Source organism: Rhopalosiphum padi, chromosome 4, assembly GCF_020882245.1.
Source record: "Rhopalosiphum padi isolate XX-2018 chromosome 4, ASM2088224v1, whole genome shotgun sequence".
NCBI classification, from domain to species: Eukaryota; Metazoa; Arthropoda; class Insecta; order Hemiptera; family Aphididae; genus Rhopalosiphum; species Rhopalosiphum padi.
Window position 1 is genome coordinate 13,648,509 of NC_083600.1, and position 16,688 is coordinate 13,665,196.

General features: G+C 24.9%; 2 protein-coding genes across 5 annotated transcripts; one reads left to right on the forward strand and one right to left on the reverse strand.

Moving 5' to 3' along the window:
• Positions 1–1,879: 1,879 nt before the first annotated feature.
• LOC132929471 (rhomboid-related protein 2) lies at positions 1,880–7,805 on the reverse strand. The gene is made up of 8 exons (XM_060994846.1): positions 7,450–7,805; positions 5,208–5,231; positions 4,963–5,130; positions 4,697–4,885; positions 4,174–4,313; positions 3,149–3,362; positions 2,885–2,998; positions 1,880–2,824 (listed from the first exon to the last, which is right to left on the reverse strand). Exons 1-8 carry the CDS (start codon positions 7,504–7,506, stop codon positions 2,630–2,632), a joined length of 1,101 nt encoding a protein of 366 aa, XP_060850829.1. The 5' UTR covers positions 7,507–7,805; the 3' UTR covers positions 1,880–2,629.
• On the forward strand, positions 7,006–15,429 carry LOC132929469 (equilibrative nucleoside transporter 1). 4 transcript variants are annotated; one of them, XM_060994843.1, is made up of 11 exons: positions 7,006–7,024; positions 11,850–12,005; positions 12,300–12,381; positions 12,574–12,746; positions 12,822–12,967; positions 13,051–13,283; positions 13,876–14,004; positions 14,235–14,346; positions 14,424–14,509; positions 14,619–14,818; positions 14,898–15,429. In XM_060994843.1, exons 2-11 carry the CDS (start codon positions 11,869–11,871, stop codon positions 15,007–15,009), a joined length of 1,410 nt encoding a protein of 469 aa, XP_060850826.1. In that variant the 5' UTR covers positions 7,006–7,024; positions 11,850–11,868; the 3' UTR covers positions 15,010–15,429. The 4 variants fall into 4 exon arrangements, with proteins under 4 accessions (XP_060850826.1, XP_060850827.1, XP_060850828.1 ...); XM_060994844.1 differs by lacking the exon at positions 7,006–7,024 and adding an exon at positions 11,055–11,073; XM_060994845.1 differs by lacking the exon at positions 7,006–7,024 and adding an exon at positions 11,170–11,188.
• The last annotated feature ends 1,259 nt before the right edge of the window (positions 15,430–16,688 follow it).

Below are 16,688 nucleotides of genomic sequence, written 5' to 3' on the forward strand. Positions count from 1 at the left end.
TGTAAATTCGAGAGTAGGCAGTTAACAATAAAAGCTATAATGTAAATAAAATTATTTATGATTTTGCTAATCAAAAGGCAAGAAAAACAATTTTTTGTAAGTAAATGCTATTTTGTAGAACATATACTACAGACTGTACAGTCTAACACTAACCGTTAGACTCTAATCTGTAATGCCTTTCGGCTAGAATCGCTAACAAAACATAGGTACCTACACTTCAATTCTTCATCAGGGAAAAATAAATTCAGAACACTTAGGTATAGATATCATGAAATAAAAATGAACTGATTGCATATAGCATAACATAAAAAATACTTTACACTCCTTATTTTGATCTACCAAGTGTTAAAAACTTAAAAACACGCCTACTTATTATTCGTCTAAGACGTAATTTCTAAATAATTGCACTGGTTTTATGCTATACATAACACATACATTTGGGGTGCCCGACGTGGAGCAAATCAATTTTTCTTATTTCAACTTGAAACCACTATCCAAAAAAATGTATGCACGAGAAACGTGAAGACTGAAGACCGTATCTCAACATTTTAGCTTCAATGTTGAGAAATTAAAATTTAATGAAACATCATGGTTATTGGCAAAGTCGACCGTTTATGATTAATTTTGATGTAGGAGGCCCTACAATTATAGCTGTGCTGGTTCACGGACTTACAGTAAACATGTGGGTTCCGCTGTTTCCACTTCTACTTACCTATGAACGGCTATGTTATTCATTGTAACTTGTAACGCCGAGTATGTAGATAATACACATACACTACCTATGTTCCGTGCATGAAATGTAGGCACAATACTTGCATACATATAACGACCGTATGTTCGGACTTTTATGAAATTGAATAAGAAAAAATTTAAAATTATTGTTCGCTGTAAAATTAATAGGTGGACGATTTCATGAGGCTTGCCCATGGAGTTTTAGAAAATGTATTCTCCTAAGCCCTAAGAGTATATTATATTTATATGTCTACCTACTGATCTACAGATTACCATTACATTATTATAATTATGACTCGTGGTGATTTTGTTGCAAAACTAAATTCAAATCAATATGTAATCACTATAATATAATGTAATAGTATAGAGTACCCACCTATTACTTAACCCTACACTGCATAGTGTAGAAATTTGGCTACATAATGGTTTTATATGAAAATAACGATATTTTTTTCATTTGCGTGAGTTGTAGACATTTTTTTATTTATCATTGTTTTAAAAGTATTATTATTCCATTTTTTTTATATTATATCAATATATCTGTCATCGAATTATTAGATTAATATCAATAAATTAACTCATTATTTTATATTTAAACGATGTACCTATTTATTGTTATATGGAAGGCGGGACTATAACAAACCATTATCTTTTATAGTTTACTAATGTCCACATAGAGTGATAATTATACGTTTAATAGTTTCACTAAACTCAATATAAAACCAAATTTAAAGTTTATACTCATAATTCATGAACTGATTGTTACAATATTTAAAATAAATATTTTAGTGTTGTAATTGAATTTGAGTTATATCTACTCTAGAAGAGTACAATTGAAGATAAATACTTGATGAAAACGCCAATTTATCTATAAACAAAATATAAAAAAATATGATGTACATAATGTAGGTGCTGTGTTTAATGAGTATTTATGTATTTATATAAATTAACCATTTTGAATCATCCTTCAAAACTTAAGCATTATTGACAAATTGGGAATACCTGATGACATTTATTATCAGATAGCAGCTTGAGTGTTAGATTGTTAACTCATACCCAATGGGCATAACATAAAAATTAAAACAGTGCTATAAATTTATAATTATAAAAACTATATTATTCTGAAACAAATGGTACAAATATAGTGTCATTAAGTAATAATTATTTTTATTGAACTGAAGTAAATACCAATAAACAATGCTCTATAATAAATAATACTTAATCTTAATTAAAAACTAGTTGCATTAGTTTACTAAATTGTGTCATATTGACATAATATTGGTTGTTAGTTAAAGAATAAAAATTAAAAATATAATCAAATTGTTGTTTTAAATAAGTATAATACAACTTATCAAATGAAAATAAATAAATAAAATTATATAGTGACCTATCAAGGATTTGTTGACTTACAAAATTGGTGTATTATTATGATTTTGATTTACCTCCGAATAAAAATATTTTCTTCAATTCTTCATATTAATAAGAATTAAATTATTTTATCTATGAGTAATTGGACATAATGATTGATTTTCAAGTTAAATCTACTTAAATAAGCAATAAAAAAATTTAAAAAAAAAATATAAAATATATTTTGTATAAAAATACTAAATTTGTACATAGTAAAATATTGTGTAATTGTGTCATAAAAAAATGAGTATCAATGCATGTTTAAAAAAAATTATTATAAAAAAATATAATACAAATTGTTATAACACATATTTACTTAGTAATATATAATTGACTAATAAAATTATCTCACAATATAAAGTAACAAAGCTCATAAAGTCATAACTTTTCTGAAATTGGATCTGTTTTATAAAAATCATAAACTTTTTTTTTTTTTAGTATTTGTGCAATAGGATTGATCCAACATTTGATACTAATATAATTTTAACTTTTAATATTGTTCTTTTGAAAAATGTTCAGGAAATATTAAATTCCACATTATACCTGAGCCTGTCAACAACACATAAATGACAAAACATAACCAACATAATTTTTTTTCCCATGGGCGTACGTTAAGATTTCGTAAAGTGTACACGCCAACAAGTAGACCAGCAATAGCACCAGCCAAGTGTGCAGTATAACCAATCTAAAAATATTATAATTGGATTAATACAATTATCTAAAAAAAAAAAATTTAATTACAAACCTGATTGTCCACATTAACATAATAACGATTGTAAATAGATGATCCAAAATCAAAGAAAATCAGAAAAGTAAATGTCAAGAGTTGGTAAATAGCAAACTCCATTTCAGACCAATTCTATAAAATAGATTTGTATAAAATATAAATTAATTATACTATTAAATTATAACATTGCTGTGATTATACATTGTATATCTCATATTATAAAATTAATTTAAATTGTATTACAATGATGGAATAAACAAAACTAGTTTTAAATAAACTTACTATAATTATAGTAGCTACATGTGCTGTGATCAAAGCATAAACACCTCCAGAAGCACCAGCTAAATAAACTGAAGGGTCAGTTACTGACGTGGCTAGTGAACCAGCTAAAACTCCTGATAAATAAATTAATACTACTCTCCAACCACGATGAACCATCTCCAATGGTACTCCAAGTAATAGCTGCACAATTAAGTTTACTATCAAATGAGTTTGTCTGAAAATTAGCAATAATATGTTATTCAATTATAAGTGTGATATTGTCATAAGTTACTTTTTTACTAGAATCAGAGAAATAACCAGGGATATAAAAGAAAAGACCCCAAACATGACAAAATCTTTATTGGCACAACTAAATACAAAATTATTTAAAATAAATACATCTAATGATTATTTTTATAACTCAATAACCAAACACTATAACTATTACATAAATAACATATTACATTAATAAAACCTCTGTTCCGACTTTGTCATAGCATTCAATATTATTATGAAGGTCCTTTTGGACAGAAAAATAGATCATCACTGATTTATAACTTCAATACTTTAATATCAATAAAACTTTGTTCAGCAAGAAACATCTAGCATTTTGTCATTGAGGCTGGTTCTATTAATGTAAGGTGTCATGTGAGAGATTTTTTTCGGATAGTTGCATGTTATCCCTGACTGGACAGAGTGTATGTAGGAATTATATTTGGTATTATTATTAGTAATTATTGAAACAAATACTAAACTGTTGGACAATAGAATCAAAAAATAGAATAAAAAAAACAATATTCTAAAAGTTTTTTTAGATTTTCCCTTACAATGTTAGTAGATTTGTCAAATAGAAATTTTAAAAATATTTATTTTAATATCTTATTGATTGCAAATTGATAAATAATAAAAAAATGCAGAGAAAAATAATTCAAATAAACCTATTTTTCTACATTTATTTACAATGTAGGAATGGATAAAGGTCCGTAACTGCAATTCACCCCTTGCTATCACTGATATAAGCTATTTTTGTTTAGAAAAAAACTTACCCAACATGTACAAACATATAGGACAGAAATCTCCAAGCTTCACGTCTACGATGAGGATTGTAAATAAACATTGAAGCCATAGGGCCTTGGATTGACTCTGGTGATTTCATTTTTATAACATCCCAAGTGAAAAATATTACCTATACATGACAAAAAAAAAATATTTTAGTAAATAACCAATACATAATAATAATGTCAGCGTTTATAATTGATTTATGGAATTAAATTTCAGTTTTACATTATTAATAATGCCTAGGAATACATTTATTTTCTACTATTTTTATCATAAAAATTTAAAATTAATTAATAATCAATTAAAACTTTGTTTCAATTGAATGTTTATATCAGTAATATTTAATTTAAGCCGTAAAAAGGTGGAATAAACGTATACAAATTTAAGACCTATACTATACAATATTACTCATAAAATATTAATAATAAAATAACACGTAATTTGAATAAAAGGAAAAATTTAAATTTTTTATTTAATACTATTATATTTTTATAATGAACATTTACTTACTTCAATCAGACTAACAATAACCATACATAATGCTGGTGGATTACAAGAGTATTCATCTTCATAATCGCCATCAGTATGATCCAATCCTCCAGTCCGCAATCTAGGAGGTCCTCTTGGTACAATTGTGTAATGAATGTATTTGTTAAAAAAATTTGTAGTCAAATTTTTAGCTATTGGTTCTTCTTCCATCTAATCAAATATAAAATCATGAATTTATTAAATTTATAAAGTAATCATAAACTATAAACATAAATGATTTTACAAACCAAATGTAAAAATTCTCTAAAGTTAATATATCCATCTTGGTTGTGATCAGCTTTCTGTGCAATTATTGCCAAAATTTTAGGAGGTACATTGTATTGTTCACCAGCTCCTTGTTTTAAGACATGATGTAACTCGTTGATAGATATTTTACCATCACGATTTCTGTCAAACTAATAATATTTTTAAGTACAATATAATTAATTGAATAAAGATAATGTTTACAAATAATTCCTTAATTAATACTCACGCGATTAAATAACATTTCCCATTGCTGAAAAACAAAAAATCATGACAGATTAAAAATTAAAGAAAAAAAATTAATGTACTAATAACTAAAAGGAAGAGACAACCCATTATTTTTTATCTTAAATTTCATAACATATTATTAATATCATCTTTTTACAAATTGTAACCTATATAGTTCAATATTACTAAATATTAATTGTAAATTATAATAGTACGTAAAATATTGCTTTTAAAATTTTTTGAGGATAAAATATTTTTATTACTTGTTTGATAAAATTGTTGTTAGAAAAAATTTAAAAATTTGATACACTTTTCATAAGTTTTTCAGTAATTTCAAAATATCAAAAATACAGCCTAATTTAAAAATTACTAATATCTCATACATTTTCATTTTTTTTTTTTTACTACACCAAGAATAGATTATTTATTTGACAGATTGATTCCGCTCAAAATCATTTATAATGGTTTACCTATCACTGAAATTTGACTTAATAAAGCTCAAAATTAACAAATCCATTGTAATGACAATAATGACATACTCAATGGCGAGATACACTTGACAACTACTATACAATAGGAAAACCATCCTAATCGTTTAATAATTAAACAATTATTTAGGTATTTTTTAGTTGAATGATCATGCAATTGTGGTAGAGGAGAATAGGTGAAGCCACTAAATTGAGATTATTCCATACAGGTCTGTATAATATAAAATTTAGTTAAAAATTTTTTTTTAAAATAACTTTACAATCCAAAGCAGCTTAATATTACATTTAATTGGGAGAATTTTCCCTGTTTCCAAAAATAGTGTGTATCTATAATGGGTAGTGAACTGAATTTCACGTAATTATGATACAAGAAAAATTTTCTTTATGAAGTAGAATTAGAAAAAAATAGTGATCCTTGTAAATTTAGTAAATGGAAGGGTGATTGTATGAAACTTACTCCTAGAATTCTAGAAACTGTTCGCTACTTTTTAGAACTAATGAACCTTTAATCCTTTAGATTAATGATATGTTATCAACTCATTAGGATTACATTAGTAATAACCCATAATAATTTTGTTTGTTGTTAAAACTAAATTCAAATGACTATAATACATGCAGGAATAGTACAAGTTCATATAACATATTATGAGTATATTATTATTATTAGGTACTTTTACATGGAGTATAATAGCTCAATAGTTATGTGTATAAGTAATTTACAATTATTTATTGTCTAATTAATTATTATGATTAGAGAAGAAATACTACTATAAGAACTAATAAAACAAAAGTAATGATTTAATAATTACTATCACTTCAAACTACAAAGTAAAAACGTACAGTCTATTATGGACAAAAGAAATAGTATTGAAATGAGTCACCATAACATTGTTAAATAAAATATTCATTAGTCTTATTATTATTATTAAATAAAGAGAACATCATACACGCATGTTTTGTCCTATTTTACCAACTCAAAATATACCAAAATATAAGTAGAGCAGTTTTAGTATGTGTGGCTAACTTTAATATTAATATTTATTTCTACATATTATTAACAATCTTAAAGGTAAGAATACGTGTTCTCTCGTTGATTTTTTACAATATGTTTATTTATAAGTGAGTTATAAGCATTTTTAAATAATAATAATTTAAATACTTATAACTCGCTTACAAATTAAAATATTCTAAAAATCCAACTTAAATATTCAATCTAAAAATACAAAATTGGAACTACTGAAAGTAAATGTTCATATAATCATATGTTATGGTTGTAATCCAGGTTGTAATGAGTGAAGAAGACTGTCAGAATAGCGTTTATCCTATGCAGGTATAATGCATTCTTAAATATTTTAATAGCTAATTAGTATATGCTACATTTAAATATATTTATTTCAATAAATCACATATTGTCATATTAGTGAAAACAATTTCAAAAACAGATACAATTTGATTTGAACTTAATTATTATTAGTATTTATGAAGGAAATTTATGGATTTTCAAAATTGAACTGTCAATAGTTTACTAAGTAATAATCACACTTGTGCAGTATGAACTCAATCTAAAAACTAAAATATTTAATTTCAAATTGTTACGAAACTTAAAAATAATATAAAAATATTATGTACATTGTACATTATACGTGCAACAAATTTTTCGTACATAGTCTTTCCGAAACAAAAACCTACTGTTCAGCTATTAGTTTGATAATTGATTTATCTGTTAATCTTACAATATATTATAATAATAATTACCGATTCGACGCTATCCAGTGGTATGCTTTGGAATTGCTGTTGTTGCTGTTGAGACATTTTCGACAAGTACGACAAGACACAAAATAATTATAAAAAACTGTTTGTTTTAGAGCTGACGGATCGAAATAAATAATAAATAATTATTATTAATTATTTACATTCCGTTTACAAACAATTTTTCGACAATAATTATCTTACAATGTTACAACCGATTTGATAGCTTATCGTTTTCAGGTGCACATTTATAGCATGACAAATTTGTCATGATTTTCAGTATATTGTACATTACACTATCACAATGTAAACAAATGCTAAAAACACTCATTTATCTATGATTGAAATTTCGACGGTTGGCGACAGTCATACAACTTGACGGCGCCACACAATACACATTTGATAGATTTTTGTGGTACATAAACTTGTAATTCGCTAAACTCCCACCCTTAACCTCTTTTCTATGCTCCCACCCTAAAAATTCAAATTCTTTCATTAGATTTCAAAAAAATTCAAACCATAGATAAAAGATTTAAGTGGGGAAAGAGATTTAGATACCAATTTTTTAATAGCAATAGCATATAGTATATACTATTCGATATCTATAATTTACTTTTATTATTATTTACTTATTTAACTTCACAAACAACAATTGATATATAGCATACTTATACTTTAACTAATATTTGGGATCTGAAGTAAAATGTATTTGACGTTTTTTTTGTGTCATTTTTTTTTCTAGATTTCATTACAGTATTACACACGAGACACTATATCTACTTACGACACTGCTCCAGCCTCCAGTCAATAATAACCATTTATAAAATGTATTATTTATTATACCACAGAGACAGAATTGGATTATTAATTAGTATACGGTAGTACAGTACCTATTATAAATGTGTTTTATAGATTGTAAATATATTTTTAGTTAACAAAAGAAAAAAGTTCTACTTTCCTTAATAATCGATAAAAATAAGAATTAGGAAAAAACGGAAATTTTTACAGAAAACCCGTTACTGACTAAATCTCGGTTTTTATTAAACTGTAATTTCAAAATGAATAACCATAGGTTGATACTTAAAATTGTCTCCAAAAGTTTAAAATTACATTTCTTTATATGATATGATTTTTAAATATTTGGTCTCTTTTTGTATAATTCATTATTCATATATATGCATGCAAAATTTTTAATCTTTTAATTTTTTTTAAATTATTTAAAAATATTCACTCGGTCAAAAATCTTAAAAATTATTTACAATATTCCTATATTATGTTATTATTACTGGAATTAAAAAAAAAAGTTGAGCGTTATCCCATCACAATGAGCATCTAAATTTAAAATGTTAACGAAATGGATATTCATGCGTAAAATAACAATTTCTAACTTACGATTTTCTTACCTATTTTGTCGTAATTCAAAAACTAATAACAGTAGATACTAGATAGGTTCAAACTTAAAATTTATTTATTATTTTTTACTTGGACTTAAACTTAATACAGACAATACAGTACCTATGTCTAGTGTATATACTGTAGATATATCATTAACAATTGATTTCATTTTTCTAATTAAAAAAAATAAATTAAACTCATAAATTATTTGTAACTATCTATTTATTTATACTTGTGTTATGAGCACGGATCAATATATTAATCCGTGGTTGTGAGTTGTGATAGTATTGTTAGATGTAGGTAATTTTTTATAAAATTAATACAAAAAAGTTTTTTTGGCTCATAATATTTGTTGATTTTGGTTATTACATGTAGAGTGGACATTTTTATTTAATGTCACCCAGTGATAATTCCCTAAAATATCCATTGTTTTCAATGGGGGCAGAGAGGCAAAATGTTTTTACCACACCAAACAGCCAATAGGTACCTAACTTAAAAAATACTGCTCCAATAGTACACACAATAATATGCAGAGTCGTATTGGTGTATTCAGAGCAGGGCAAGAGGGCATGAGCCAGGGGAGCAATTCTAAAAGGGACGCGAATTTCAATACTAATAAATTTAAATGTAATAATTTTTTCACGTAATATTTGAAAAATATATATTTAATTTAACAAGTTAGTACAGTAAGAGTCTCGCTCTTTTTTTATTGTATACAAATTCATTGGTGCAATTTGGGGGGTGCTTGGGGATGCTTATAAGTACTATAGTACCTCCAAATTTTTAATAGAATAATCGAATTTTTGACAGATTTGTCAGTTATTAATATTGAGAGAGATTTAAGCAATAAAATTGATAAATATAAAATAATAAATCATTTTGCTATGTCTCAAAGACGTATATCTTTAATATAATATTTAAATTAAAATAAAAAATATTTTTACCTGTACACTTTAATATTTTTTTTTACTTTCTTGATTTTTAATCAAGTAAGTATACTTACTATATATGTGGTAATTGAAATTTTAAGAATTTTTGTTAAATAGGAAATTATAAAAATATAACTCAGTTGTTATGAGTAGGTGGATAATTAAGCTAGCTTTAACATAGAGAGATCCGATATCACACCCAAGTGGCATAACAATTTGAATCCACAAAAACGTCGGCGTGAACAGTCCCAAAATTTCTATTTTTTAGCTTTTCTCCAAAACTATTATACCTAGCTAAAAAGTTGGTTGATAGCTCATTAAAAAGGGGTTATCAAGTAAATACAAAATGTGAGATTAAAAATTTTCAATTTATTTAATTTTTCACATTTAAAAAAATAGTTATTTTTTGCAAGATTTTCATTTAGCGTGATAGATTACCGAAACGGGAGAACGAATTTTGTTATTTGGGGTCTTGTTAGATTCACATTGGCTAGGAGAAGTGCTGTGAAAATTTTCATAACTTTATCTTCAATCGTTAACTCACTACAAAACTATAAAGCTGAAAAACAAAAAAAAAAACCGCCCAATAAGATGTATTTTAATTTATTTTTTTTTGAAGCTCTGTAATGAATTAACTATAAAAGATAAAGTACTGAAAATCCTCACTGTATGTCTGTATACCATACTTCTCCTAGTCAATGTGAAACTAACAAGACCCCAAACAACAAAATCCGCTCTCCGGTTACAGAGATCTATCTCACTAAATGAAAATGAAAATAAAATACATAATACATACATATTGCATAATATTAATACATTTCTAAAAATTGAAAATCAAGAAAGTTTACATGCCGATCTCTGACTTGGCAAGCGTTTTTTTCTTTAGTGTTATTTCATTACAAACTATTAATAATTTAATAATTATAGATAATAAGTTAATACGATAAATGGATGAATTTTGTTGTAAGGGGGGTGTGGGGACAAAGCCCCCCCATGGGTCACTTTGGTCAACATAAATTTAGCACCCCCATAAATTTAGCCCAAATTGCGCCTATGTATTTACTGTTTAAGAAACATAAAACGCATGTTCGTGCGATAGTAGTAACTTGCGATAGTACTATAATAACAGCCAGTAGGTAGTAAAAAAAAGGGTAGGTAAGAACTTACTATCGAAACGATTTTTATAGTTTTGGGTATTATCTACTGATCTCGATTAATCCACATTGTTATTTATTTTGTTACATCTGCGTGCCATTAATACCTCAGTCTATAGTTCGTGATAACTGATAATACTGCTATATAATATGTACGCTTATCTTATGGTATTAAAATAATAATAATGAATAATTATAATCTGTAAAACTTTCTGCACTTCTGTAGTTCTGTTGTTAATTGTTAATTGTTATAATAAAATCATAATAGTATGTTTGAACGCAATATTCTAATTTTTAATATAATTAATTATTAATAAATATTAAATAACAATATATTAATACTAATTATTTCAATTTTTTTAAACTATTTTACTATTTTAGTTTTTTTAATGACATTTGTTGTATAGTACTTATTTGTCTGAACAGTTTAAGCTATAGCCCATACACTGACAATAGGCTATGGGCAGTGAGCCCTATAATTATTATTGATGTTAAATGATTATCATTTCAGAACATTTTAGTTAGCATTTGACCGGTTATATTATTTTTAATATGCATGAAATAAATTATTAGTACCTATTATATGATTTATTTTAACATTATAAACATTAATTAGCTTTATGATGCATTTGGTTATTTCTTCTCGCAAATAGTCAGTAAGTAATCTGAAAACATGGTTATTTCATTTATTATAATAAATATGTATTTTTAATTCTTCAATAATAAATATAGGTATCTATATTGATATTAGTGATATTATAGTTATTGTATTTATTTAATCATTATATACTTATTTCATATTTAAACAGGGCTTAATAGAATGGATCTTTGGGTTTAATAAAAATGATGGTTATTGCTTTCAAAATATGTATAATTATTTTGTATAATAAATATATTCATAAATTAATAAATTTAAATAATTTTCTAGTTATTGAAGTGTATCAAGAATGGACGAACAGGATCCTCTTGTATTTGTTGACACAGTCAACAATAGACTATTTGGGCTTCCAGAAGTATTGGATAAAAATGTGGATGATATAATTGTTAATGAATGTGATGCTGTCTTAACAAAACCACCAGATCGGTAAAATACTTTTTTTGTATAAAGTAAAATTCTAAAAACCTAAAAATATTTATAAAAACTTTTAAATATTCTGTTAATATATTAATATTTATATAAGTAACTTATGTTAGAAATTATGAAGTATATAATTTTTTTTAATGAATTTATTGCACATTACTAATAAATAATGAAATACGTATAAGCAAGTATTCGATTGTAAAAAGTAATTATATTGAAATAAATATCTATAAATAAACTTTTTTTTTATATTTAAAATAGATAACATAACTAGGTATATTACATTTTATTTTTCAGGTACAATTTTGGATTTTTAATATTTTATATACTTGGCACTTGTCTTCTACTTCCATGGTACTTTTTTATGACTGCAAATGATGTAAGTCTTATATTTTTCATCTTCAATCATTATGTTAAATAATTATCAGAAATTATCATACAAAATGGTATTAACCATACAATTCTAAATTAAAATATAATTTTAATATTTATTTTACTTTAAAAAATGTAATAATTATGAATTTGAAATCATCATCTAAATCAAATTTCCGTGTTATTTTTTAATCTCAAGTACTGGATGTATAAATTACGAAACTTGCCAAATGAAACCCAAGTGATTTTTCTCCTGCCATATGACAATGATCAACATTCAAGACTTCAAGCTAACTTCACTTCTTTTCTTACCATTGCTGCATCTGTTCCTAGTTCACTAACCTTATTATTAAATACATATTTAGCTAATAAGTAAGAATTACAATAATATAGTAACATTTACTATGTATCTTATTTAAATAACTAAAAACATGTAAATATTTTTAGGATGTCAATTCATTTTCGAATGATCAGTTCATTGATGTTAATGCTTATTTTGTTCATAATTACCACAATTTTAGTTAATTTGGATTCTGATTCATGGCAAATATTGTTCTTTATGATTACTTTAGGAACAGTTATTTTATTAAACAGTAAGTTCAGTTAACATAACCATAATTACTTTTGTTGAAGTATAACTAAAATTTTTAATAAAACTTGTGTATTTTTTTTTTAGTAGGGAGTTCTATAATGCAAGGAGCTGTGTTCAATTTAGTCAGCTTTTTTGATAGTAGCTACATGAAAGCAACTGTATGTGGTCAAGCATTGGGAGGTATTGTCGCTGCATTAGCTCAAATATTGGCTTTGTGGTGGGGTGCATCATCTGTCCACAGTGCCTTTGTTTATTTCTTATTTGCCGATATATTCATCTTGATCTCTCTAGTATTATATGCTATTTTAGTAAAAACAGTTAGTATATATTAATATACCATGGTTTAATTTTAAAGTAATTTCTCTTTAAAGTTTAAAAATATTAACATATTATAATTTTGTCTTGTATGCTACCTACTAAGATCTAATCTCGATAAATCCAATTTCAATACATAGTTAAATTAATCATTTTAATATTAATTAAAATAAAAATATTTTGTTTTCTGAGTTAATTGTTGTTATAAATATCATAATTAATAAACAATTTCAAAAAATTACCATTATAGACTCTTAATGATAATTAAAAAAAAATAATATTTCAATATGTCCTATGTATACTTTATAAATTACAACTGTCCGTCTTATTTTCTTTATGTTAATGTCACGCATTGACACACGTGTCTAATAATAAAATATTGTGAAAATATTTCATGTTTAATCTAACTTTACTTGAAATATAAGTATGTTATGATTTTAAATTATGAATGTTATATTTTTATAATTAAATATGAAATTAAAGTGACAAAACCCATATTAATTTTTGTAGGCAGCAAATAAGACAAGTACTAAAATTATCTACAGTTCTTTATTTTATTCCGCATTAATATTCTAAAATAATTAATTCTTTTAGAATATTTATAAGTATTATGTTCAAGACATACCTGCAAGCGCATGGATTAGACGTTCATCTTCTACACAATATGCTTTACTCGGTAATGAACAAACCCCTACAGTTAATACATATGCAGTTTTAAAAAAGGTATATATTTTTATATAATAATTGTTTATTGTAAAATTTCTAAAATTCTAAACCCTGAAAACTAAATTTAAACTCAACTAATTATAACTTAATTATTGCCCAACTTATTTTTAATATTTATTATTAACCTAACTTAATTATTGTTGGGATAATATACATTTTTACTAAAATTATTAATATAATTAAAACATTATATAAATATATTTGATATTTATTTTTAATTTGAATAGATATGGAAATTGGGATTGAGCACATTTTACAATTTTTTAGTCACAATGTCTGTATACCCAGCAGTTACTGTACTAATAACTTCAGTGAACAAAGAACACACTGCCTGGACAGGTAAATATTTTAAACCTTAATTTGTATTGATTGATCAATATAGATAACTAGATTAATATTTATGTTTATATGTTTAGATACATATTTTTTACCGGTGATAGCATATTTGCTTTTCAGTACTTGTGATTTCTTAGGGAGAGTTATGTCAAACCTCATAAGATTGGTAATTACTAATTTGTATTAACCAAATATGTTTATATTTGGAGTAATTCATGTATACTGATAGAACCTGTAAAAAAAAATTAATAATATTAATTATTGTAACATTATAGCCAGTCAATAGTAGTTGGCCAGCCGCAATATTATCTGCTTTAAGAACTATTTTTATTCCCTTGATGATGCTCTGTAATGCTAAGCCTCGGTATTATTTACCTGTCTTAATAAACAATGATCAGTTGTATGCAGTTATTATGTCTATCTTTGGTTTTACCAATGGTATAGTTTCTAACATCACAATGGCTTCTATTCCCTAGTAAGTATTAACCATTCTTGAAGCCTATAAGTAATTAATTGTATTTTATATCTGTCAAACAAATTTTTGTTGCTCATAGCTTTGTTGAAAAGCATGAACAAGAAGCAGCGAGTTCGTTGATGATTACATTCCTTGGTATTGGTATTTCTACAGGTTCATTGATAAGTTTTGGCATGGTTAATTTACTATAAATTATAAAATGTATAATCTTTAATACTACATGTGCTATATTTTATATATTGTTCGTTAATTTTAAATTTAAATTTATTTAATTATGTTATCTACTTATAAGTTTGACAACTATATTATGTTTATAATTTTATATATTTTTACTGTATTCACTTTTTATTGAACAAAACAATTGTAAAAATAATTTTCAGCTATTACATGACTACTAAGCTTTCTCAGTTTACTTACTGAGTTATAACTCATGACGTTTATAATATTTTTTAATTGTATTCTAATATGTATAATTTTTTAAGGATTTCTGTGAAATCATATAATATAATTTAATCAAAAATAATCAAAAATGTAATAAACATTTATATCTTTATCAAATATTTGATAATACCAAAAATAAAATTTATTTATTTATCTACCAAGTAAAATAATTGTTTTAGTTGAATGATTCAAGGGTTTAGAATAATCTAAAAAAGTACTTTTTTAATTTTGAAAAGTATTTTTGTTACATAAATAATTATTTTTTAAGTTGTTAGTTAGTTACCCATTTGGCTAATTTGTAAATTTGTTTTCTTTATTTCTTCTTTGTTTAAATATATAATTTTGTCCAAATTTAAACTTAAGATGGTGTAGTACCCGTATGTGATGTCACTGTCTTACACATGTACGACAGCAAATTTTTATTCAATAGTTTCATTAGTGTGCTATAATAGTGTTTTATATTAGAGTGAATTAATCTATTATACAATTTAAAGGTAAGATTATGATCAAAGGCCCTACGTAGTCGTTAATTAATATTATTATTTTTAAGTACCTAAGTTATGATTTTTTTGAAACAGAATATTTTAAATTGACCATAAATCATTGAATTCAAATTCAATACGTTTATATTATATAAACAATGAGTAAATTACTCAATGATGAAATACATTATACATCTTTAACTGTACAGCAGATCAGTTATCTATTTTTTAATTTTTTACAAAGTATAACTTTGTCAAAATCAAGAAAATTTGAAAATTATTTTGTAGTTAAAAACGTATAAAGTTAATTTTAAGTTATGGTAATTTTAAAATATACAGTTTCAAAAAGATCACAACTTAGGTACTTAAAAATAATAATATCAATTAACGGCTATGTAGAGCCCTAGATAATAATCTTACCTTTAATTTTTATAATAGATTAAATTATTATTATTATTGTTACTATTGTATTATTACATATTATAACACCAAATGTTAATTTCACTTATTACGACAGTTAATAGATACAAAATTGAATTTGTTTTATATTAATGTACCTATATTTTAGATTTTTCAAGAACATTTTTAGTGGTTAAGTCATTTAAACAAGGAGCTTGGTAGGTAAACTTGGTGTGAACAGTACTGTAGTAGTGTCTAGTACTTTAGTGTACTACGGTAGGTTGAATTAATTATTCTAATATTCAGAAATAAATGCATTTATTGTGCATAAAATTATTATTTTATTAACTATATAGTAACATTTGTAATGGAAGTTTGTTACACCTTATAAACCTATATTTATAACAATATACTATTATTATTAACTTTTGACTAGCAACTTAAGTAGTATATATGTATACCATATACGTTGAGATTGTTGAGAATTATTATTATTATTATTATGGTATAAATAGGGAATACTGCATAGCTTAAACTTAATTTAAATG